Raw genomic sequence first — 24076 nt, 5'->3', positions numbered from 1 at the left:
AAACCTCTGTGACATATAAATTCTTAATCCTAAATAATTTGTAAACTTTTCCTATGTATGCTACATAATTTAGGTGATACGATAACTACACTACTGTCCATTAAAATTGCTACACCACGAAGGTGTGCTACAGACGCGAAATTCAACCGACAGAAAGAAGATGCTGTGATATGCAAATGATTAGCTTTTCACGGCATTCACACAAGGTTGGCGCCGGTGGCGACACCTACAACGTGCTGACATGAGGAGAGTTTCTAACCGATTTCTCATACACAAACAGCAGTTGACCGGCGTTGCCTGGTAAAACATTGTTGTGATGCCTCGTGTAAGGAGAAGAAATGCGTACCATCACGTTTCCGACTTTGATAAAGGTCGGATTGTAGCCTATCGCGATTGCGGTTTATCGTATCGAGACATTGCTGCTCGCGTTGATCCAGATCCAATGACTGTTAGCAGAATATGGAATCGGTGGGTTCAGAAGGGTAATACGGAACGCCGTGTTGGATCCCAACGGCCTCCTATCACTAGCAGTCGAGATGACAGGCATCTTATCCGCATGGCTGCAACGGATCGTGCAGCCACGTCTCGATCCCTGAGTAAACAGATGGGGACGTTTGCAAGACAACAACCATCTGCACGAACAGTTCGACGACGTTTGCAGCAGCATGGACTATCAGCTCGGAGACCATGGCTGCGGTTACCCTTGACTCTGCATCACAGACAGGAGCGTCTGCGATGGTGTACTCGACGACGAACCTGGGTGCACGAATGACAAAACGTCATTTTTTCGGATGAATCCAGGTTCTGTTTTTCAGCATCATGATGGTCGCATCCGTGTTTGGCGACATCGCGGTGAACGCACATTGGAAACGTGTATTCGTCATCGCCATACTGGCATATCACACGGCGTGATGGTATGGGGTGCCATTGGTTACACGTCTCGGTCATCTCTGTTCGCACTGACGGGACTTTGAACAGTGGACTTTACATTTCAGATGCGTTACGACCCGTGGCTCTACCCTTCATTCGATCCCTGCGAAACGCTACATTTCAGCAGGATAGTGCACGACCACATGTTGCAGGTCCTGTACGTGCCTTTCTGAGTACAGAAAATGTTCGACTGCTACGCTGGCCAGCACATTCTCGAGATCTCTCACCAACTGAAAATGTCTGGTCAATGGTGGCCGAGTAACTGCCTCATCACAATACGCCAATCACTACTCTTGATGAACTGTGGTATCGTGTTGAAACTGCATGGGCGTACCTGTACACGCCATCCAAGCGCCCAGGCGTATCAAGGCCGTTATTACGGCCAGAGGTGGTTCTTCTGGGTAGCAATTTTAATGCAATTTTAATGGCCAGTAGTGCAATATATTTTGTGATATGTTCATAGATGTAAAGGGTGGTCAAAAACGTTTGATACTCTTGTAGGGATCTTGCGGCGCGGGTTGTACTGGAACACAAATGTCAAGAAAAAATTCGCTGCGTTGCGCCGTTTCCGAGTTATTTAGCACTAAAGTTAGGCAATCAGCGCGTCGCACACGCAGTTTCAAGTTTTAGTCAACCAAGCAAAGCACTCGCTGAGCAACACCGCCTCTGGCAGGCCGCTTGAATGCGAACGCGCGACGCCCTGATTGGCTGATTTCAATACTAAATAACTTGGAAACGGCGCAGTGTATCGTATTTCTTCTTAACATTTACGTCTTACTAGAAACTGCCCTCAGACATCCTTACAAGCCTTCCATACGTTTTCTGACTACCCTGTACTCGTATGAACCTATACAGTCGTGTAACTAATAACGGTAACAAAATTTATAGGTACAGTTCTTTATCGTGACACCAAACCTTACAGTGCAGAAATTTTAGTAAGGAGGAAAAAGGAACTTTCATTAACGTAAAATGTAATGTTAATATAGTATTTACACATTTTGATAAATTATGACACCCACATGCGTTCAATTAATTTTAGAGTTGCGTTGCAGTGGTTCACATTGCACATGTTACCTCACACGTTCTTTCTTATAAGTTGTTACAATAAATGAGCCTGTTCCCTTCATAAGTTGTAATAAATACAAATTCTCGTAATAATCGTTCTTCGTCCTTCCTTACTAAAATTGCTATTCTTGAAGTTTTGTTGTCACGATAAACAACTGTATGGTGATGGTATAAAGTGAAACGCATTATAAAAAGTGAAAAATAAAGAAATATTGGCAATCAACACAATAATAAATTTATTTGACTCGAACATGGTCGCAGACCGTTCAATGACTTAATGTCTAAAAAAAGGCGGTAAGTTATGCCACGCGACCACCGGCCATGTAAGTCGGCCACCTGGCGAGCCACAGAGTTGAGGGAAGGCCCCTCTCTTCGGCAAGTCTCTCAATCACGTCATCGCCGTCTACTCACCGCCACTGCCGCCGGACCCTGTTTAGGTTACCGGACCGCTCCGCTGGCCCTGCAGAATTCCTCGTCTCGTCCTGCTGTACTGACGTGCTCGACCACATCTCATAGAAACATTCCCTCTGGATATATGTTCTACCTTGACCTATGTCTTTTGGAACACACTTAACTGGCACACCTGCGCACACCTGCAAGTGCTCATGACTGAATTCTGAGTCTACACCGTTTATCAGTTCTGTAACATGTTTTTGAATTATACTTTGAATAGTTTCGAAACGTCATCTGCTTGTTATAATTTTCGCCATTTTAAATTCTTCATTAGAATTTTTCATGATGCTTGTCGCTTGCTGATATCCCAGTTTTGCTTTTATTCCTAAGACGGGTTTATTCTCTTGTAAAGAAAGTTTCGTGATTTGAACTACAGTCTGAGGGTTTGAATTGCACTGTCAATAGTGAGGGTTGTGGTGATGGTGAATTGAGGTGACACGTCGTTAGCACACCGCATTCCCGGCCATTACTGCCGGTTTTTGCCGCTGTATTCCATACTTTCTCCTGGAGTAATTCTTCGAGTGTCGTCAAGGAGAATACTTGGCAGAGGGGGCGGAACGTGGGTTGTCCATGTGACAGACGATTTATGATGTCAGACCTTCAGATTTTCCGAGAGGTGGCAAGAGGAGACAGAGAAAAGAAAGAGGCAGAGGTACTACATGAACTTACCAGAGGCCGTAAATGGAGGGAATGGTGAGCGCCATGATGGTGGACAGGACGCCCACCACCAGTATGGAGACCCGCATCACCCAGATGATCTCCATCTCGGAGGCCTGCAACACGAGCAAGCCTCGCTGACCGTCCGATTTTCACCCAGTTCGATCTTTTTCGGCGACTCATTTTCAATGGCCTCTCAAAGTACACCAAAAAGAATTTATGCATTTTGCTGCAGTATAACCCGAAAGTAAGCGTAGCTCACAAGAAGAAAATATATTTTTCAAACGCATACCAACGGAACGCAAATTGGATTTTGTGATAAATTATATTAGTGAGCCACCTTCTTCTAAGAATGTAGTGGCTCAAGGTTTTTGTCTAATTAGCAGACGCACTGCTTCACTTTCATTTCTCAGTGGTTGACCCTTGTCCGGAAGCCAAAATCGCCAAGTGAGGCAACTGTAAACAGACTCGAAAAATTCTTCGAAACTGTTTGAGCACAGGAACCTAGTTTGCACATATTTTTCGTTACACACAATGCAGTGAAAGATAAATCCTCTAATGTGGGCGGAACATCACAAGCTACAAATAACGGAGATTGTTAAAGGTTACATTATTCCGAAACATAAGATGGGAGAGGGATGGTTTTTACAATGAACGTAACAGAAGCTAGTCACGTATTTCATTTTTTTTAAGAAATAACGGTTGGTGTTGCTCACACTGACTGTCGCATTCGTCCAGTATATTAAAATAAACCACTATTTCATCGAGATACGTCGAATGTCGTACAAATGAGAGCCACAATTCCCTTAAATCTAGTTTCTAAATGTATGAAGCTCTACAGCGAACATAGTACCTAAAAACTGGACAGGGCACATTTGTCTAAAAAAATAAAACGAGTAATTAGTTTACACAGAGGTTATATGAGTTTTGTAAACATCAGTCATCGATAAAGATCACATCGCAAAGGAAATGTTACAGTATGCTTTAGCCAATTCAGTACCAATGCTGTGTTATCTTTTTAAATCTATTGCATTGAGTTTACGCGCTTGTTTCGCAAAGAATGCTGGACTAAGGTTAACATTCAGTTACTCAGAGCCCTCCTAAACTGAAGCTCCCTGAGGGTCCGCACAAAAGTAGATGGTCAATACAAGTAAAGATTTAAATCCACAACAGAATTATAAATATACGAAGTTTTAAGTTTTTTAGAAATTTAAACATAAAACTTATCTGCGTAACTGTAGCATTACATGCTTTCTGTAGCATGAACAGTAATTATGCAAGCGTTTCAGAATAAAGGGGAATGTATCATTTCAAGCTATTTGTACACGCCGTTGGGCTTGATTCCAGGCCTTGATCATTCCTGTAGTTTATCATTTTTTCTTCAGATGTCTTGTTTGCTTATGGTGAAAAACTACATCTAATCCTGAACTCACTTAAGCTGATGAGATGTTAGTAATTACAGGTAGGCCACCGCAAATTTATCACGTTGAGAAACAAATAGACCCTGGAGAAAAAAACAGTACTATTAGCATGACTACAAAGCAAATGGAATGAGGTGAAATTTCTGGGCATAGCTGGATCAAAGGTTGATTGACTGGTTGGTGTATTTGAGGCAGGAGACCAAACAGCGGGGTCATCGGTCCCAGGAATGAAAGGAAAAGTATGATGACATAACAATTCAAGATGTTTGTATTAAAAGGCGTATCTAAGGCGTTGTATTTTGTTACTACACTCAGTTATCTTTTGAAGAGACTAGTAATGTGTAAGTGAGAAAAGACGTGCATCCTTTTTCGAAGGAACATTGCATCGAACTTAACAGACACCTTCAAATACAGACACCACACTGATGTAACACACTGAAATGGGTACATATTAAGGTACCAATTATCAGAATATTTTTACCTGCACCCCTAACATGCTGACTGTCATATATAGATTAAGTTCAGATTTCGATCTCGTCAGCTTCATAGTAAAATCATTGTTTAAGCTGTTTTGCGTTGCGTCGATTAACAATGACTTTAGTTCCCTGCTTGAGCTGACAGTGACACGTCTCTCATCAAGTCTCATCCCACGCCTCCTCTTCACGTTATTATGAATCAGCAAATCTCCACCAAAGAAGTGAGAGCTAGATGAAAAAAAGCAAACCAAAAATTGTCCAAAGAGAAAGACCGCTAGTTTCATAAGTAACACTTTTTTAGATACAGTAGTCGCTAAGAACTCAGCAGAGGCAAGTGCTCTCATCCTGGCTCCAAGTTGCCTGGTTGGCTGCAGGACTTATTGCATGTAAAGTTGAAGCATAGTAACTTCCTATATCTTCAGCAAAAATATCTGCTTGCTTCTGGAGAAAGGACTGTCCCTTAATTTTTGGAACACATTATATGCAGTTCCGTTCTAGGAAGAGAGCCATGCCAACAACTGCCACGGCGCTTGAACAGCAGCCAGTAAGCCAGGAAGCTTGCTTCAAATTTTTGGGTGAACATACTGATGAATACTTGAGCTCGAAGAAATATATTACTGAGGCTGCTGATACATTTAAGTTCAGCTACTTTTATACTCCGTAAAATTCTTAGTTTTGGAATTAAACGAAAGAACCTCCTGACACATTTTGTATAACAGCACTCAGAATAGCTCATAGAAGAATTTCCTGCGGTAACACACCACTTAGAAGATACTGATTGCTCAAAAGCGAGCAGTAAGTTATATTTTTGTTTCTCGAGTGTAGCTGCATGAAGAGGACTGAAAAACATTACTTCATTAACAGTAGAAAAAAAATGTAAATAAATCTTTCAAACTGACTCATTCCATGTCACTTTCATACAAAAAATTATTCGGAAGATCTATGTAAATGCAACTAATTCAAAAGAAATACGTACACGTTGCCTGAAGATAAGCTTATAAACATTCCTGGCGAACATCGAGGACGCTGACAGTACGCTGGAGTCAGCCGAAGACATGACAGCCGCAGAGACAGCGCCCAGCCCGAAGAAGGACACGTAGTCGGGGGTGAGGTACTGCAGCACCATCGGCAGGATCATCGACGTCTCGTCCTCCGTCAGCGGCCAAGGCCCATGGTACGCCGTCTCATTCCACGCTGCAACGTATCAGTGAGTGCGCCATCTGCTGAAGTGGCTGCTTTGCACGAGGAGCTTAAAACTAGGGTCGAGCACGGGCGGGTTCAGACCGCCAAACCTGTATATCGTCCAGGCCAGCCCATCTGACGAAGTACAGCCCGCTGTGCACAGGTCCCAGTCATTACACACACACACATATCAAAAATAGTTTAGCACCACCTTTTTGTTTCGAAGTTCACGGCACAGGCCACAAAAATTGGCTCTGAGGCTTGCGAATATTTATTTCCACTGCGTCCAGATCACTAATTCAGAGTAACAAACATTTATGGAACAACAATACCGTCTGTTTCCCGACGGAAATACTTCCACCATTCCTAGGTAAAGTGAATATATGGTGGAACGTTCTCTTGCTCAAGCATCATCTGCAAACAACCGAAGACGGCTGCTCAGATTGTCTCTCAAATCGTTAATATAGATAAAGAACAGCAAAGGGCCTATAACACTACCTTGTGGAACGCCAGAAATCACTCCTGTTGTACTCGATGACTTTCCGTCAGCTACTACGAACTGTGACCTCTCTGACAGGAAATCACAAATCCAGTCACATAACTAAGACGATATTCCGTAAGTACGCAATTTCACTACGAGCCGCTTGTGTGGTACAGTGTTAAAAGCCTTCCGGAAATCCATAAATACGGAATCGATCTTAAATCCCTTGTCAATAGCACTCAACACTTTATGTGAGTAAAGAGCTTTTGCGTCTGTTTAAATTTGGCATGGTTGTTTCGTTGTTTCTGCAACAGTGTTCTAACCCGGTTTGTGTACCGAGGAGGATCAGCTCTGTCATTTGTTAATTTTTTGGTATAAATCTCTCAATTGCTGCCGGTACTATTTCTTTGAATTTAAGCCACATCTGGTCTACACTTCTATTACTAATTTGGAATGAGTGGAGATTGTCTCTCAGGAAGGCGTCAAGTGAATTTTTATCTGCTTTTTTGAATACGTATATTTTTCGCTTATTTTTCGAGGATTTGGGGATTACAGTATTCAATCTCGCTACGACATTAATTCTATTTGATGTGAAGACTGCTTTACAGTTCACAAGACCATGATTATAAAACGATTTAAATAATCAAAGGTGATGGGACGTTGATGAACTGACTTGAAAACATATTTTTCGGTTGAAAGGTGTACTGCACAAGCAAAACAATAAAAATCGGTATAACTAAGCACTAAAAGCAGAAGTAATGAAGTAATGTGCACGTGTTCACTGCTCCATTTCCTTTTACTCCAAGGTTCTTGATAGTCATTTAGTCCCTCCATTTTTTATATCCCGATATGCTCTAAATGTTTTATTCTGCATTAAAAACTATTTTTTTTTCTCTTTTTACTTCGCTGTGATATATCGGCTGGTTATAATCAACGTGCAGCTACTTACAGAGATCCAGGATAGGCTATAATTATCGTATGGCAGCGAAACTTGGTAGACGTTTTAACAAGTTGATACGGAACAGATTTACGCTGGAAGAAAATTACTGTCAATTTTGGGTACAAGGTGCAAAACTAGAGCTGTGGATCCAAGGAAGTGATATAGGAATGTTTCCATATGTAATGGATTAGGAACTGGACGCTGATAGAATAGGTCAAATAAGTGATAAAGGCAGTTGGAAGTAACTTTTTTCCAGTTTAAATCGGTTCCGCATCAACGCATTACCATATCTATCAAGTATCGCTGCCATCCTATAATTACAGCCCACACTGGACGTCCGTGAGTAGCCGCACTTTCACTATAACCACCCGATATTTTGGCGTCGCGTCTTGCTTTTAAACTCTTCGAATTAGTTCTGAGAGCTAAGAGTGACGCTTTAGTCATGATATGTTAGAAGCTGCACGAGGCGAGTTACTCACGTGTCGCCTTGGCAATGGCGCCGATGATGACGGGCGGGATGGCCATGAGGACGCAGCCGAAGGCGGCCACGTATGACAGCATCTGGGCGCGGCCCGCGGACTTGCTGGACAGCACGCGCTGGAAGTACACCTGCAACAGCGCGAGCCCGGACCTGTACCACTAGCGTCCCCATTCACAGCGCCACAGCTTTCAAATCTCAAGGCCTGTCAGACTGACTGTTCCTGTACGTTCTCCTACACAAACATCTTCAATAAAAGTGAGTTCACTAGGCAGAATATGAGCTACCTTCTTAACATATCACACTGGTCATTTCAGTGCGCTGTAAATATTCGTAGTTTAGAACTGATACCAAGCTGTTAAGTGACACTACACCGCTGACGTCATGCCAGTGAACTGGTGTATGTCACAGTCGGTTGTATGGAATCAATACAGTGGGATGGGTCGATGTGTATGCAATGAGAGAGAAAAACTATCGTGTTTCGAAGTCCCCGTGGCCACATTGTGAATGAAACGGCCAAATTTGTTGGTGTATCAACGCATACCGCGCAATATGTCTTCAAGGAAACGTGTACTACTCACAAGAAATAAGAACAGTAGTCGTTATCAGATCCTGGACAGTAGACAAATCTCACGCCTTATCGATGACTAGGGGGTTTCAGACCACCCCATAAGTGAACTCGGGACTATCTAAATCACTTTCCGAGCGAACCTTGCGCAAGCAGTTTCCAAGCGAATATTTGCGAAGGTAGTGTACTTTTCCATGTGCCAACTCGTAAACCAGTGTACCTAGCCGTTTTCGACTTATGGCCGCGTTACAGGCGCTGCGCAGTGTTAGCCCAGTAGTCGGACTGCCACTGTTCTGCCCTGAGCTGGCAGGATTTCTTTTCAGGGTTTACTCCCTTAGGAAAGCTGGATTCGCCACGCCTCTAGCGCCTTCCCTGCCCTCTTGGTTGGAGATAAAAAAGAAAAGTGAAAGACATCCTCGGGCCTCGAAACCTAAACCGTTGAGGTCGAAAAAATAAGAGTTGGCCAAGGGAGGCCGATAGCAACGAAAACAGAAGAAGCCTGACACAGGTAAGTGGAAGTAATGTCAGACTTAGCAAAGGGCCCATGTGGTTGCCACCCACATACTCCTAAGGCGGGAGCCCCCTTTGGGGACTACTCTTTGTCTGGAATCTCATCAACTGACATGTCTGGCATGAGTGACTCTACTAGGAGCATAGCTCCCGCCAGCATAGCTCAGTGGATCACTGAGACACGCAAACCTCGCCACCAACGTTAAGGTTGTAGCCCTTGAGGAGGCCATCTACAGAGGAGCATTGTGAGGTCGGCGCATGATCTACAGGGTCCTCGATCGCCGATTTGATGATTTGATAATGAAGATGATGATAGTTTGATTTTATCCGTAATGGACATTAGCTCAGGGTTATTACGAAGTTAAAATGTCAGCTGAAGCACCTATTTAAAGTTAAAAAGAGCAAAGACTAAAATTTACCCTTTTCGACAGTCAAACCATCATCATCAGATTGCTTACACAAGAACCGCTAAATGCAATCGAGCTAAAATGTAAATATGAGCAGTACAACAATGTGGTCACTTCCCTTGCAACCACGTCTTAGTTTATCAGTTGACGGTGATGTGGGTGGACATCTCAAGAAGACATGATTACGAGGGAAGTGACGACGCTATTTTACTGTCCTTATTTGTATTTTATTTTTATCTCTTTTAGAGATTTCTGTATAATCATTCCGATGGCGAAGGTTTGACGTTCGAAACGGCTAACTTTTAATGATTATCACACTGAAAATTGATGGTTGAAGCGACATTTTAAGTTTGATTGCGAAGGTTGCTTCAAGCAATGGACTCTTCAAGTCAAATACTTTCTTGGACCAAAGAATACAGAAAGTGGACAGTAACTGACTGAAAGTATGTACCGTGAAATGCGATTTCTGCTTATTTTCAAAAGATGCAAGCGGTCAGAGCTGTGAAGGCCCAATAAAACCTCTAAGCCGCAGTGTGTGGATGGTGCTTTTGAAGCCGGCAGTTGTTCAGTTAGGTTTTTGAGGTAATTTTATGTACTGACTTGGGCCAGTCATCAAGATTACAAGGAGAACTAAGCAGGAAGCTTACTTTAACATTTCCGGTCACCGAGTGTTGTGCTTTCCTCTTCATATACATTATGAGTCTGCTGTGGAAACTCCAGTCTTCACAGACCTACAGGCATAAGTTCTTGGTTTGACGAACATCAGCTACAATCTTGTATCTTGTCAGGCCCACTAAATCGCTCGATCTTAATGCCTTAGGTAAAGTCTGAGACCGCAGGAAAGAGCGGATGAAACGAAACTATCAACATCTCCACAATTTGGCTCCAGTCACCCATTAATTGCTTCAGCTGGATCTGAGGATGCATGTGACAGCATGCGCTATCTAATACGTTCCAGACGCCACGTATAAAACAGGATTTTTCCCGCACTTATACCTCGGGTTCTATTGGTGATAAATAAGTAGGGTCAAGTGTTTTGGTCAGCTTTTGAGCTAGGGACTACTTGTGCACCCAGCAGAATGATTCTCTCACTGTAACTATGTCTAAGTTTGGATATTACACACTTTCTCCTGTTTAGGCAAACGGAGCAAACAGGATGATTAATTTTGTACTAGATGTGGTCTATGGTACGGTTAAAGGGGCTTATGGAGGGACCATTAATTCGTGGGTGGTTCCTGAGAAAACTCGAAAACATTTTTTTGAGTGCCAAAACCGAGTCGCGGAATCCAAAACACCCACGCTCTGCAAATAGCTGAAATTTTGACTACCTTCCTAAAATCCTGATCTCGAATGACCCTGAAACTTTTCTTAATATCTTTATTCGTTTCCTAAATACAAATGTTCAAGGCTACCCTACTTCCACATGTAAATTACGCGCGTAAAATCCGTTGTGAGGCGGCAATGTACTTCATAACGTGACGTAGCACAGAGAAATTTGCCGTTACGTACACTATGTGATCAAAAGTATCCTGACACCTGGCTGAAAATTACTTACAAGTTCATGACGCCCTCCATCGGTAACGCTGGAATACAATACGGTGTTGGCCTACCCTGATGACAGCTTCCACGCTCGCAGGCATACTGTCAATCAGGTGCTGGAAGGTTTCTTGGGGAATGGCACCACATTCTTCACGGAGTGCTTCACTGAGCAGAGGTATCGATGTCGTTCGTTGAGGCCTGGAACGAATTCGGCGTTCCAAAACAACCCAAAGGTGTTCTATAGGATTCAGGTCAGGTCTCTCTGCAGGCGAGTCCATTACACAGATGTTATTGTCGTGTAACCACTCCGTCGTCCATTGTGAACAGGTACTCGAGAGTGTTGAAACATGAAATCGCCAACCCCGAATCGCTCTTCAACAGCGGGAAGCAAGAAGGTGCTTAAAACATCAATTTATGCCTGTGCTGTGAGAGTGCCACGCAAAACAACAAGGGGTGCAAGCCTCATCCATGAAAAACACGACGCAACCGTATCACCACCGCCTCCGAATTTTACTGATGGCACCATACACGCTGGCAGATGATGTTCACCGGGCATTCGCCATACCCACACGATGCCATCGGATCGCCACATTGTGTACCGTGATTCGTCACTCCACACAACGTTTCTCCACTGTTCAATCGTCCAATGTTTACGCTCCTTACACCAAGCGAGGCGTAGTTTGGCATTTACGAGCGTGATGTGTGGCTTATGAGCAGCTCCTCGACCATGAAAACCAAGTTTTCTCACCCACTGCCTAACTCTAATAGTACTTGCAGTGGATCCTGATGCAGTTTTGAATTTCTGTGTGATGGTCTGGATACATGTGTGCCCATTACACATTACGACCCTCTTCAACTGTCGGCGGTCTCCGTCAGTCAACAGACGAGGTCGACCTGTACGCTTTTGTGCTGTACGTGTCACTTCACGTTTCCACTTCACTATGCCATAGAAAACAGTGGACCTATGGATGTTTAAGGGTGTGGAAATCTCGCGTACAGACGTATGACCCAAGTGGCACCCAATCTCCTGACCACGTTCGAAGTCCGTGAGTTCCTCGAAGCGCCCCATTCTGCCCTCTCACAATGTCTGATGACTGCTGAGGTCGCTGATATTGAGTACCTGACGGTAGGTGGCAGCACAATGCACCTAATATGAGAAATGTATGTTTTTGGGCATGTCCGGATAGTTTTGATCACATAGTGTATCTCCATTATCAGTAGAAGGGTTCTTGGAGCCCTGTGTTGTAGTACTGAAGCACTATCAAAATTGTCTACACATAAAATCGGGTCTGAGTTGCATAATTAGTTTAACTTTATCTCAAATCCACAATTGTAAAGTATCAAAATGTTACAGACCCATAAAGTTCTTTTCACATAAGCGACATTCTCCGCAGTAGCAGGGAAAAGAAGGGAACGAGAACCCTTTCGGAACATGAAGAAAGAGAATATGGTCCTGTTTATTAAAAATCTTTGAGAGAAAAGTTAGGAGCAATTTCTTCATTCTACCTTCCTCAGCACATTTAAAAACTTTCCCAAAAATGTTGGCATGCGTACATATTCGCGCTTTTTTATGCTGAGAGACGAGACAGTGGCAGTGGGAAAGAGACGGAAAAGTAATACATACTGGAAGATAGTAGAGACTGGTTGTGACATAGAAAGAGCAAAGGAGATAGTGACAGTGTGAGAGAGCGTGGCATTGGAACGTGGTTGACAGTGACAGAATGGTATTAGGAAAATAGTGAAGGAGACAGCGCCATTCGGACAGGAATAATGACTTCACGCTCCGCCTCTACCCTTGCTAACTGTCTTAATTCTGCGAAGGTGAGTCCACAGCTTTCTTCAAATATTCCGCCAACGGAAAAAAAGGAAAAAGTGGAAATGAGAGCCAGTGATAAAGTGAGAATGATCTATGATAATGACAACTAAGAACAGAGAGATAATGACTCTGTGAAGAGACAACAGTAATTGGAATGTATGAATCAGATAGCGACAGTAAGAGGGAGCAAGAGGGAGACAGTGACAGTAAGAGGAGAGAGAACGAAAGAGTCTATGATCGTCAGGCTGCGGACATTAACAAAGAGATATAAAGAGATAATGACAATAAGTTGGACTGAATGATTGAGTGAGAATGGACAAGTGGGAATGGATGGGTGTGAGCGACTTACAGCGATGGACTTGTGGGTGTGAGTGAGTTATAGTCGGGGGTGCCAGTGCGAGTGAGCGATGAGCTGCGAGCTAAAAGAGCGCGAATATGTTGGCATGTTTTCAATCAGTGTTTTAATAGGAGCATATTCACCTTTTTCGTGCTCCGACAGGAGCATTTTTCCGTTGGTCGAATATCTGAAGAAAGTCGTGGACTCACCGTCACAGAATTAAGACAATTAGCAAGGGTAGAGGCTAACCATGATGTCATCTGGAAGTGAATTATGTTTGCCCAGCGTGCTGAGTCACAACCTGTGACCGTTAGGATGTAAACCAGCAATAAAATGTGATGGACGACTTCTGCTGTATGTGGCAACAAGAGTGAAAGGGACACCAGCTACAGACCTACACCGAGAGTGGCGTCCCAGACAGCAGCCATACCTCCAGCTCCACTCAGTGTCACTTGGCGCCACCCCTTGATATACGATGGGGCATCAGCAGCCCCACATGTCTAAGCATAATGATGTTTACAGAAAAGATGATATTATATGTCATAAGCAGTATGCTACGATGCGGACTCCTGGTAACTGAATACATATTATACAACTGGTGTCCTGTGAGTTTTGGTAGGATAAACAACAACTTCCAAATTACGTCTAACAAAAATAGTTGCGCTACATATTTGTGTTATAATGAAACACTTGAAGTGTTCATCTTCCGCATTTGTATTATCAGTTTTCTTGCAATGAAATACAGTCTCCATTATCTTTGTATTTACACAGTCAAAAACGTTGCATTGAATTGTAAACCACTTTTGTTCACTTACAAAACGAATTTTCTCTGTGCACCACATGTTATGATTTACAGACAGTGGAAACAAATACAGTTTGCAAAGTACATGAGTATCAAAACTGCAACAATGCAATCATACAAAGATGTGGTATATGGGTGAAGAAAACATAAATTACTGTTATATTGAAATAGTGTTTTACATTAAATCTAATGCATTAAATGCAGACAGATTTTGTGAATAACAGCACTACAAACTTATTTCATACAAAAATAGAGATAAAAGTCTCAGCAAAAAGTGATAACAATACATTACAATTTATTAGTGTTTAGTGACGTATATAATAGTGACTATTGTAGGTACATTCAAAATTATAAGGAAAAAATGAGAACCTGAACAATCCCATGTACAACTTGCATCTGTAGATAGGAAACAGCCTCTCGCCTTTACAGTTCTCACACTTCCTCCAATACACACATGATTAAATAAAGAAAAACAAATAATCTCATGTAACTAGAAGAAGGAATTAGAAGCCTTTAAATCGATTAATAATTCTAGTTGGGTTAAAAATAAGCGAGCAGGCCAACATAAATTCTTTGATGGGGTAGTTAACACCACTGACATCCATTTCAGTGACAGTGAATTTACTCTATTAAGTAAGGGTCTCAAATATAATCTTACAACAAAACACAACAGTCAGTGTCAAATATCTTACTGCCTGTACAAAACTTGCATGTAACACAGCTAAACTACATACTTGTGAGGAAAATGCAATATCTTTTAAGTCAAATAAATTGATAATGATACATCTAAAAGCAAATAGTACCCACAGAAACACTGAACTAAAATATTATCAACAATTTCAAAATCAAATTATATGCAAATTGTCTGAAAATGAAGTACTCATAGTAAAAAGTGATAAAGAAAGGTTTATTGTCATATAATATGAAAAGGAATATATAGAGAATACATTACAATTTTTCCATAGCAACAACATTACTGAAATAAAGTATGCTACCACCATAAAATTCCCAACTTAACTCCAAAATCTTCTAAATAACTGTCACTTTTTATTGAATGAGCAGCTGTATAACAATGTATCCCTTAGAACCAAAACTACATGAACAGTCGAAGAAATGTAAATTTAACATGAGAAACACGTCTGCATACTTTATAAGACGTAAGCTGAGAGAACTCATTGCCAAATAGTATACCTTTGAATATAAATATACCATAGACAACACACATGAACTCATAACCTATATTGAAAAGACCCACATCCCACCCACTGCTAAATTTGCATCACTCAACATAGTCAATCTCTGCACAAATATCCACGTTAAAGAAACTAGTAACATTATAAGAAAAATCTGCTTAGGTATTAGAAAATTAGTCCTGCAGACACATATGAATCCACAGAAGTACTCACACTCATCCTGGAGCACAATTACTTTAGCTTCAATAGTAAGTTTTACCAACAACATAGTTTGGCAATGAGCAGTGGCTTAGCTTGAATATTAGTAGACATTTACATCAGCCACATAAAATAAAAATACTTCTCAACTCTCAACAAGCCACAAACAAAATAACATAATACAAAACATACACTGGTGATGCAATCCTGCTTGTTGATGGTACAAACAGTGAAACTGAAATATTGGCAACATGCCACAGCAAAAGGCAAAAAAATATTAAATTAACAGTTGAGCATGAAACAAATAAGAGCATAAATTTTCTTGACCTTAAAATCTTTAATGATAGCCACAAACATCAATTTAGCATCTAAAGGAAATCCGTCAAAACAGATGTCAACATTGACAGCTCCTCATGTCATCCCAGCCAACACAAAATGTCATACTTCAGAGCCACCGTACACTGAATGCAAAAAGTACCTATGAATCACACATATCAATAACATGAAATCATTATAATTAAAAGAGTTGCCCAGAATAATGGCTATGGTCCTATAATAATAGACAAACACGACAACAAAATTAAAAAAAAGTCCCCAACTGCACAGCACCACAGTTTACACAGAATTAATCAAAAACAAATCAACTTCCTGCAGAAGCCAAACATAAATATATGGTTATCATGTATATAGGTTCAAAAAAGAAGGAAAATAACAGCAGCTTATCTGGTAACAATAAATTAGGAATACACAAGCTCTAATGTGATTCACGCCCAAAAGTTTTGAGATTAGGTAGAAAGAGCTCCTCAATGTCTTAAGGATTGGAAACTTGATTAAATCTACGTTTTTAGCCCACATTGCGGAAGAAAACCATTCAGTGACAAACACTGAAAGCAATATGAAAATATTACATTTAGCAGAAAAAGGAGTCAGTTTGAATGTATTAGAGGAAATAGATATACATACACACAAAAGCAGTTCCACTGACTACATCCTTAATGAGCAAACTGAATTGGCTAACACACCTTTCCTGGTAAACTTACAGAAAGTACTTACTGTGCTCCAATATAAATAATATTTGTGCACCTATCTGCAGAACAAGTAAGAAATTTTATAATATTGTATGTACCTAGAATAGTCGGTGCTATATATGGTAGTAAATACTAATAATAAAATTGTATGTACCTAAAACAGTCAGTTTTACATCTGGCACTAAACACTAATAAATGTTAATGTATTCTCATCACTGATGTTCAAATAGCACACAAGAATTCACACGCTTCTTGCCCAGACTTATATCTCTATTGTTATATAAAATATTTTTCTAATGCTGTAATTCACAAAATCCCATGTATTAATCCTTTCTGTCTGCATTTAATGCACTAGATTTTATGTAAAACGCTATTTCAATATAGAATTAAAGTAATTTACGTTTCCTTCCCCCTCAAAGATGCCATATCTTTGTGTGATTACATTGTAGCATATTTGATACTCACGTGCATTGCAAAATGTGTATCTGTTTTTGTATGCTGTAATTCAAAATATGTGGTGCACAGTGAAAATTCGTTTTGTAACACAACGAAAGTGGTTTACAATGCAATGCGATGTTTTTGACTGTGAAAATACAAACATAATTGAGAATGTATTTCACAGCAAGGAAACTGTTAATACAAATGTGCCAGGTCAATATTTCACATGTTTCATTATAACACACATATGTAGAGCAACTATTTTTGTTACTTGTTTGTAATTTGAAAAATATTGTTTATCTTAGGAAAACAGGAAACCAATGTATTATATGTATTGATAAAAGCATGAAAAAACCATCTGATAAAATGTAAAAAATTCGATTTCTGAGAGTGTACTCCAGCCGAAATATCGGCGATTGCTGTAAATATTACCTGCCTGAATTCCTGTAAATTTGTTTGAAAATTTTATACACCAAGAGAAATTCAGGTCTCACAGGAATTTAATATTCTGGAGGACTTGTAATATTTTCAGATGTTTCAAAAGAAGAAGCATCATTTATGCTGGGTACTTCTTCATATTTAATAATTATCATTTTATTACTAATTGCTTGGAATCTTTCTGATTGAAGATAAACTACGCCGCCCCTTTAATTCCCATCAGAAATTAATTTTTGTATTATGATATACAGTGTAGTAAGAAGAACTGACCAGGTAAGAACTGGATTTGCAGTTATGATCAAAAATACCGATAGAAATGGCTGCAATCATATACGTTCATAAATGAAAGACACTTCATTTAAGGTTGAAGATAGTGGTTAAGCTCGTAAATATAATTGGTGCGCTAGAGGAAGGAAAGAGAGAAGAAACACATGCATTCTACGAATGCATGCAGACAATGATTAAAGCAGAAGTAGAATATTTAATAGTTGCTGGATATTTTAGTGTAAGTATAGGTAAAACCATTAAAGGAATAGTAGGGCCACATGGAGAACATACTAACAACTATAATATAAATCGGTTAAGAAGTTTTTGTCTTCAGTCACTTAAGGATAACAAATAGTTTTTCCATCTACAAAGATAAGGATAAGTTTAAATAGAGTGCTATGGGTACAATGTTGTAATAGACTACGTTATCACAAATGAGAATACCACATAATATAAAGCATAATATAAAGCATAGTATAAAGAATACACGAAGAAGCCTACAGAATACAATTACTACAAGACTCAAACATTATATAGTTACACAGAAAACGTTTAGCTGAAGTACAAAAACATGAGAAACAAAAGCATATCGTTAATGAATAGTGGACAGAAATAGTAAGAAGGATACACACAGCTTCTGGTGAAGCTTTAGAAACAGCATAAAATATAAAAACAAAAGACGACTCCCAACCTGGAATCAAGAACCAGCAAACATCATAAAATGTATAACACGGGCCTACCTGAAATATCTGCAATCATAGAAGCAAGAAGACTATATCAAGTACAAGCGACACGCAGCAGTTGTCAAAAGAGAGACTAGAAAAATAAAACAACGAAGCTGGGGATGTTATTTGAGTGAAATGGTGCGTGATGTACATGGGAAACAATCTAAAGCCTATAGGATGCTGGAACAACGTAATAAAGATGAATGAGATGGAGTTCAAGTTAACCTCATTTCAGCAATTGAGTTGTTAGATTATTTCCCAAATCCGCAGATAGATGATGAGGAAAATGTGAAGACTGCAGTTAGCGACTAGCATATTGATCTTATATCAACTGAAGAACTAAAGGGTGTGTTAAAAACATCTTAAACCAGAATATATCCAGGGGAAGGTAACATTAATGTGGAAGTACTTAAATTTGCATCAGAATCGTTACTCCTAAATACTTGGTGAAAATACAATAGCATACAAGAGGGTTGGTAAACAGCAACGTTATCACATTTTTAACAAAAAGGGGATCGCAGAAATGTGACAATTATTGAGGTATTAGCCTTCTGAACTGTAGATACAAGATATATGCAAAACTAATAACAAATAGACTAAAGATACTTTCGAAAACGAAAGATCAGAGTGGGTTCCAGATTGGAATATATTGCTTAGACAGTGTTTCTCTAGTCTGTCAAATTATTCAGAAACAGAGAGAACACTACCACCCAACAAACAGAGCTTATATTGACTATTATAAAGCTTTTGATAAAGCTAGCAGAGCAAATTATGGGAAATTTTAGAAACGAATGGTATCCCACTGCGTCTAATAAATGTAATTCAAAGTCTGTATCTATACTACAAAAGCAAAGTAAAAGAAAGAAGTTTGTTTGCAAGAAACATTCCTCATGGAGTGATACAGGGGTGTCCTTTATCATCCACATTATTTAATACACCGAAGAGCCAAAGAAACTGGAACACCTACCTAATATAGTGTACGGCCCCCGAGATCACGCACAAGTGCCGCAACACGACGTGGAATGGAATGAACTTGTATCTGAAGTAGTGCTGGACGGAACTGACACCATTAATCCTGCAAGGCTGTACATAAATGCGTAAGAGTACGAGGGGTGGAGATCTCTTCTGAACCGTGTGTTACAAGATAGCCCACATAGCCTCAATAATGTTCATGTTTGGGGAGTTTGATGGCCATCGGAAGTGTTTAAACTTAGAATAGTGTTGTTGGAGCCACTCTGTAGCAATTCTGGAAGAATGGATAGTCGCTTGTCCTGGTGGAGTTGTCCAAGTCCGTCGGAATCAGCGATGGACTTAAATGGATGCAGGTGGTCAGATAGGATGCTTATGTACGCGTGATCTGTCAGAGTCGTATCTAGACGTATCAGGGGTCCCATATCACTCCAACTGCACACGCCCCACACAATTACAGAGCCTCCACCTGCTTGAACAGTCCCCTGCTGACATTAATGGTCCAGGAATTCCTGAGGTTGTCTCCATACCCGTACACGTCCATCAGCTCGATAAAATATGAAAGAAAACTTCTCCGACCAAGCAACAAATTTCCAGTCATCAACAGTCCAATGTCGGAGATGATGGGCCCAGGTGAGGAGTAAAGCTTTGTCGTGCAGTCATCAATGGTACACGTGTGGGCCTTCGGCTTCGAAAGCCCATATCGACGATATTTCGTTGAATGATTCGCATGCTGACACTTGCTGATGGCCCAGCACTGAAATCTGTAGCAGTTTGCGGAAGGGTAGCATTTCTGTGACGTTGAACGATTCTCTTCAGTCGTCGTTCGTCCCTTTCTTGCAGGATATTTTTCTGGCCGCAGTAATGTCAGAGATTTGATATTTTACCCGATTCCTGATATTCACGGTATACTCGCGAAATGGTTGTACGGGAAAATCCTGACTTCATCGCTACCTCGGAAATGCTGTGTCGCCGGCCGCTGTGACCGAACGGTTCTTGGCGCTTCAGGCCGGAACCGCGCTGCTGCTACGGTCGCAGGTTCGAATGCTGCCTCGGGCATGGATCTGTGTGATGTCCTTAGGTTAGTTAGGTTTAAGTAGTTCTAAATCTACGGGACTGATGACCTCAGATGTTAAGTCCCAAAGTGCTTAGAGCCATTTGAGCCATTTGAATGCTGCATCGTATCGTTCGTGCTCCGACTATAATACCACATTCAAACTCACTTAAATCTTGATAACTCACCATTGTAGCAACAGTAACCGATCTAACAACCGTGCCAGATATTTGTCTTATATAGGCGTTGCCGACTGCAGCGCCGTATTCTGCCTGGTTTATACGTCTCTGTATTTGAATACGCATGCCTATACTACTTTCTTTGGCGCTTGAGTGTATATACATAGATGGCGTCATAAGTATATGGTAGAGGATAGTACCACCATTATAAGCTTAATAATAATACTGCAAATACATTCCTGTTTGCAGATGATCAAATAATCTCAGCGGAATCAGAAGATAAAATACAAAGAGCAGTTTGGTCCCTGCACAAGGTAGCAAACGATTATGACATGACAATATCTAAATACAAAATTATGACCATGGTTTTTATGTTGAGAAACATTTAAGAGCAAAAACAATAATTGATGATAAACCGCTAGAACAAATAAATACTTTTTAAATATCTGGGACATGAGGTCTCATATCACACACAATGATCAAAAATACAAAGTGCAAAATTCCAACAGTTGATAGGTACTATAAATCGCACTCTCCTCAAAAAAATTGAAAAGAGACAGTACTAAAAAATTATAATGTGGTGTCGGTAGTAAGAGCTCTCATGTATGGGTGAGAGACTTGAACTGTAGCCGCCAGTCAGAGAAGGATAACTGAGGCAGCAGAGATGTCTCAGTTCATTATGGCCTACTCAAGTTCATTACGGCCTACTCTAGTTTTCTCAGATAAAAGGCTGTATGTATGAAGAATAAATAAGTAAGATCTCTATCTGGTTACAAACTCATTGATCGGAAAACAAATAGTGAAATAGGAAATGAACTGGATGTCAAAAGCATACTTAAGAAAATAGAGAAGTACAGGAAGAACTGACATCAACACATTCCAAGGACGTCATAAGAACGAATATCTAAATTAATATACAGATATACACATACACCTCAAGGGAAAAGAAATTTTTGATATCCTGAGAAGAGATAGAAGGATCAGCTGCACTGTATTTGAAATTGGAACGCGCAAGGATGTGTAAAAGAAAACTGGACATGATGACGATGAATTGTGATGTAGTCTACAACAATATTTATGGAGTAAAGAGAACGAATATCAAGCATCGAAATCGGGAGGCACTAGTGCTCAATCTGAAGTTCACATATTATCATGGATCAATTTAAAAAGAAAGTTATAAAATATAATCAAGAAAGATTCTATAACGCTTAGCGTGTGAGAGATGGAAGTGCTAGGAATGAAGAGCAACAATAAAGCATAATGGCGCGTTACCTAGCCTGCAGGCCGCAGCATTCCGCACTGTTGAATAGACGGCGGATGGCGTGTGTCCACGAGAACTTCTGTGATGCTCGCGGACAGCCGAATTTCAGGGTGTACACTACTTTCAGTTGCCGCTGTTCCTACAAAAACCTATGTCTGTCCTAGCACTAAGTTCTTTGGGAACAGTCCAGATCTGTCAGATTACCATTACTTAATGGTACTAACAGCCAACTACCTACCAGAAATGCATCCCGGTGCTCCCGGAGTTCTTCTTCAAAGCGAGAGGCTTCTATAACGATATCACCATCTTCGAGACCACGAATAGCAACGGTTAGCAAGGCTTTACCTTAACATTAACATGAATAAAAATTACTCCTACTCACAGGGAATACCGTTAAGCACTTTGTCCCACTCTCATCTCGGGAACGTCAGAAATTCGTCAGACAGTGTTTTTTATTTTAAATTACAGTTTAATTTCCTAGTAGAATAAATGTAGTATCACACCCTGATGATAAATTTCCAAGAAGGTTACGTCAGTTATTGTATCCAGCTGACAGGACGGTTGCTGTTGGGCATCTCCCATGTCGTGCATTTCGTGAGGGTTCTGTATCAGCTGCAGGACAGGGAATCGGGAACCAGGCACGAAAATACCTACCTCCATTTGTGTCCCAGCGAAAGTGTGGTGGTCTCGAGTCCTAAAGCTTACCACATGAATAAGAGTAGCTCTGCGTCATTGTATAGCACATGAAATGCGCATTTATATCTTTAATCTGCGCAGCACTTGTCTCAAGGTTTTATAGTAGTTCTTTATTACGAGAATGCAATGGATACACGTAACTGTATCGTCAACGGGTATTGCTGTTTATTTTTCCTTGTGGAAAAATCACCTGTTCAGCAGTCCGTCAGCAACATTGGCGAATTTTTCATTCGTTACGACTGTAAGGGCAATTTTCCAATTTGTATTACTTGTTTCTAATTAATATAAAGGGCGTTCAGTAAGTAACGCAACATATATTCCTCCTGAACAGATTCGATAAAAAAATGCAGAAGTTGTTGTGGGACGTCGAGGAGTATTTTCGTTTCTGCTGCTACAGCATCATGAAGTTTCGATAGCAGTCGGTGCTATATGTAGCCTTCAAATTGGAGTCTGTAACGTAGGTGCATTCCAGGCAGAGAGCTGTCATTGAGTTCCCTTTGGCGCAAAACCAGAGCACCGCGGATATTTACAAGTGCTTGCAGAATCTCTACGGAGACCTGACAGTGAACAAAAGCACAGAGAGTTGTTTGGTGAGGCATCTGGCATCACTGCATCAAGGTCCGAAAACCTGGCCGATCTCCCGCGTGCTGGCCAGCCGCACACAGCTGTGATTCCTGCAATGTTGGAACGTGCGGACACTCTCATTCGAGGAGACCGATGGTAGTGCCGACACGCTCGTCCAACAGTAGGAGTACACAAAAGTGTGTCCCGCTGGGTTCCTCGCCTCCAAATAGAAGACAATAAAGAGCGACGGAGGAACATCTGCACAGAGTTGCTTGTGCGTTACGAGGCTGTTAGTGTCACTTTTTTGTCGAGCATCGTCACAGACGATGAAACATGGGTTCATTACATCGAACCGGGAAGATATGGTCATCCAAAAGCTCGAAGCTGCACCCTCAACCGGTAAAGTCAAGGCGACGTTCTTCTGGAATTGTGTTTTATGTTCTCCCTCATCGTGCAACTATCAACTCTGAAGTGTATTGTGCTAATCTCAGGAAATTGAAGAAACGACTTCGGCTTGTTCGTCGTCACAAAAATGCAAACGAACTTCTCTTTCTCCATGACAACGCTAGGCTTCATACAAGTCTGCACACCCGAGGGCAGTTGACACAACTTCATTAGACCGTTCTTCCTCGTCCACCCTGCAGCCCGGATCTCGCATCTTCCGACTTCCATCTGTTTGGCCAGTGAACGACGGATGGCACGAGATGATGAGGAGGTTACTGTAGCAGTTAGACGTTGGCTCCGTCGTGGACCAGTAGAGTGGACCATGCGAGAGTAAGGTGGTGTAAGGCTGTCGCATTCAAAAGAGATTACGTTGAACAGTCGGATTTTGCAGCCAAAAGAGTGCGGAACAATATGACGTATCGGAATCCTGAATACAACAAACCTGCCTTCTTAAAAAAAATATGTTGCATTACTTATTGAACGCCCCTCGTAATTTAGTTATAGCGTTGATTAGTGTGTCTTATGATCTAATTTTTGTATTTCTTTTCTTAATTTTATTT

At 40.9% G+C, this 24076-nt stretch overlaps 1 protein-coding gene across 1 annotated transcript in view; it reads right to left on the bottom strand.

The window, feature by feature from the left end:
• The window catches only part of LOC126259850 (high-affinity choline transporter 1), a 357917-nt gene that overhangs the window by 38770 nt on the left and 295071 nt on the right, over positions 1–24076 (bottom strand). The window contains exons 8-10 of the mRNA XM_049956909.1: positions 8085–8214; positions 5979–6196; positions 3118–3221 (exon numbers count right to left, since the gene is read on the bottom strand). Of these exons, the coding sequence (XP_049812866.1) occupies positions 3118–3221; positions 5979–6196; positions 8085–8214 (452 nt within the window). The remainder of the gene's footprint in view (positions 1–3117; positions 3222–5978; positions 6197–8084; positions 8215–24076) is intronic.

Source organism: Schistocerca nitens, chromosome 1 (assembly GCF_023898315.1).
Source record: "Schistocerca nitens isolate TAMUIC-IGC-003100 chromosome 1, iqSchNite1.1, whole genome shotgun sequence".
Classification (NCBI taxonomy): Eukaryota; Metazoa; Arthropoda; class Insecta; order Orthoptera; family Acrididae; genus Schistocerca; species Schistocerca nitens.
This window is presented reverse-complemented; position numbering and strand designations above follow the sequence as displayed.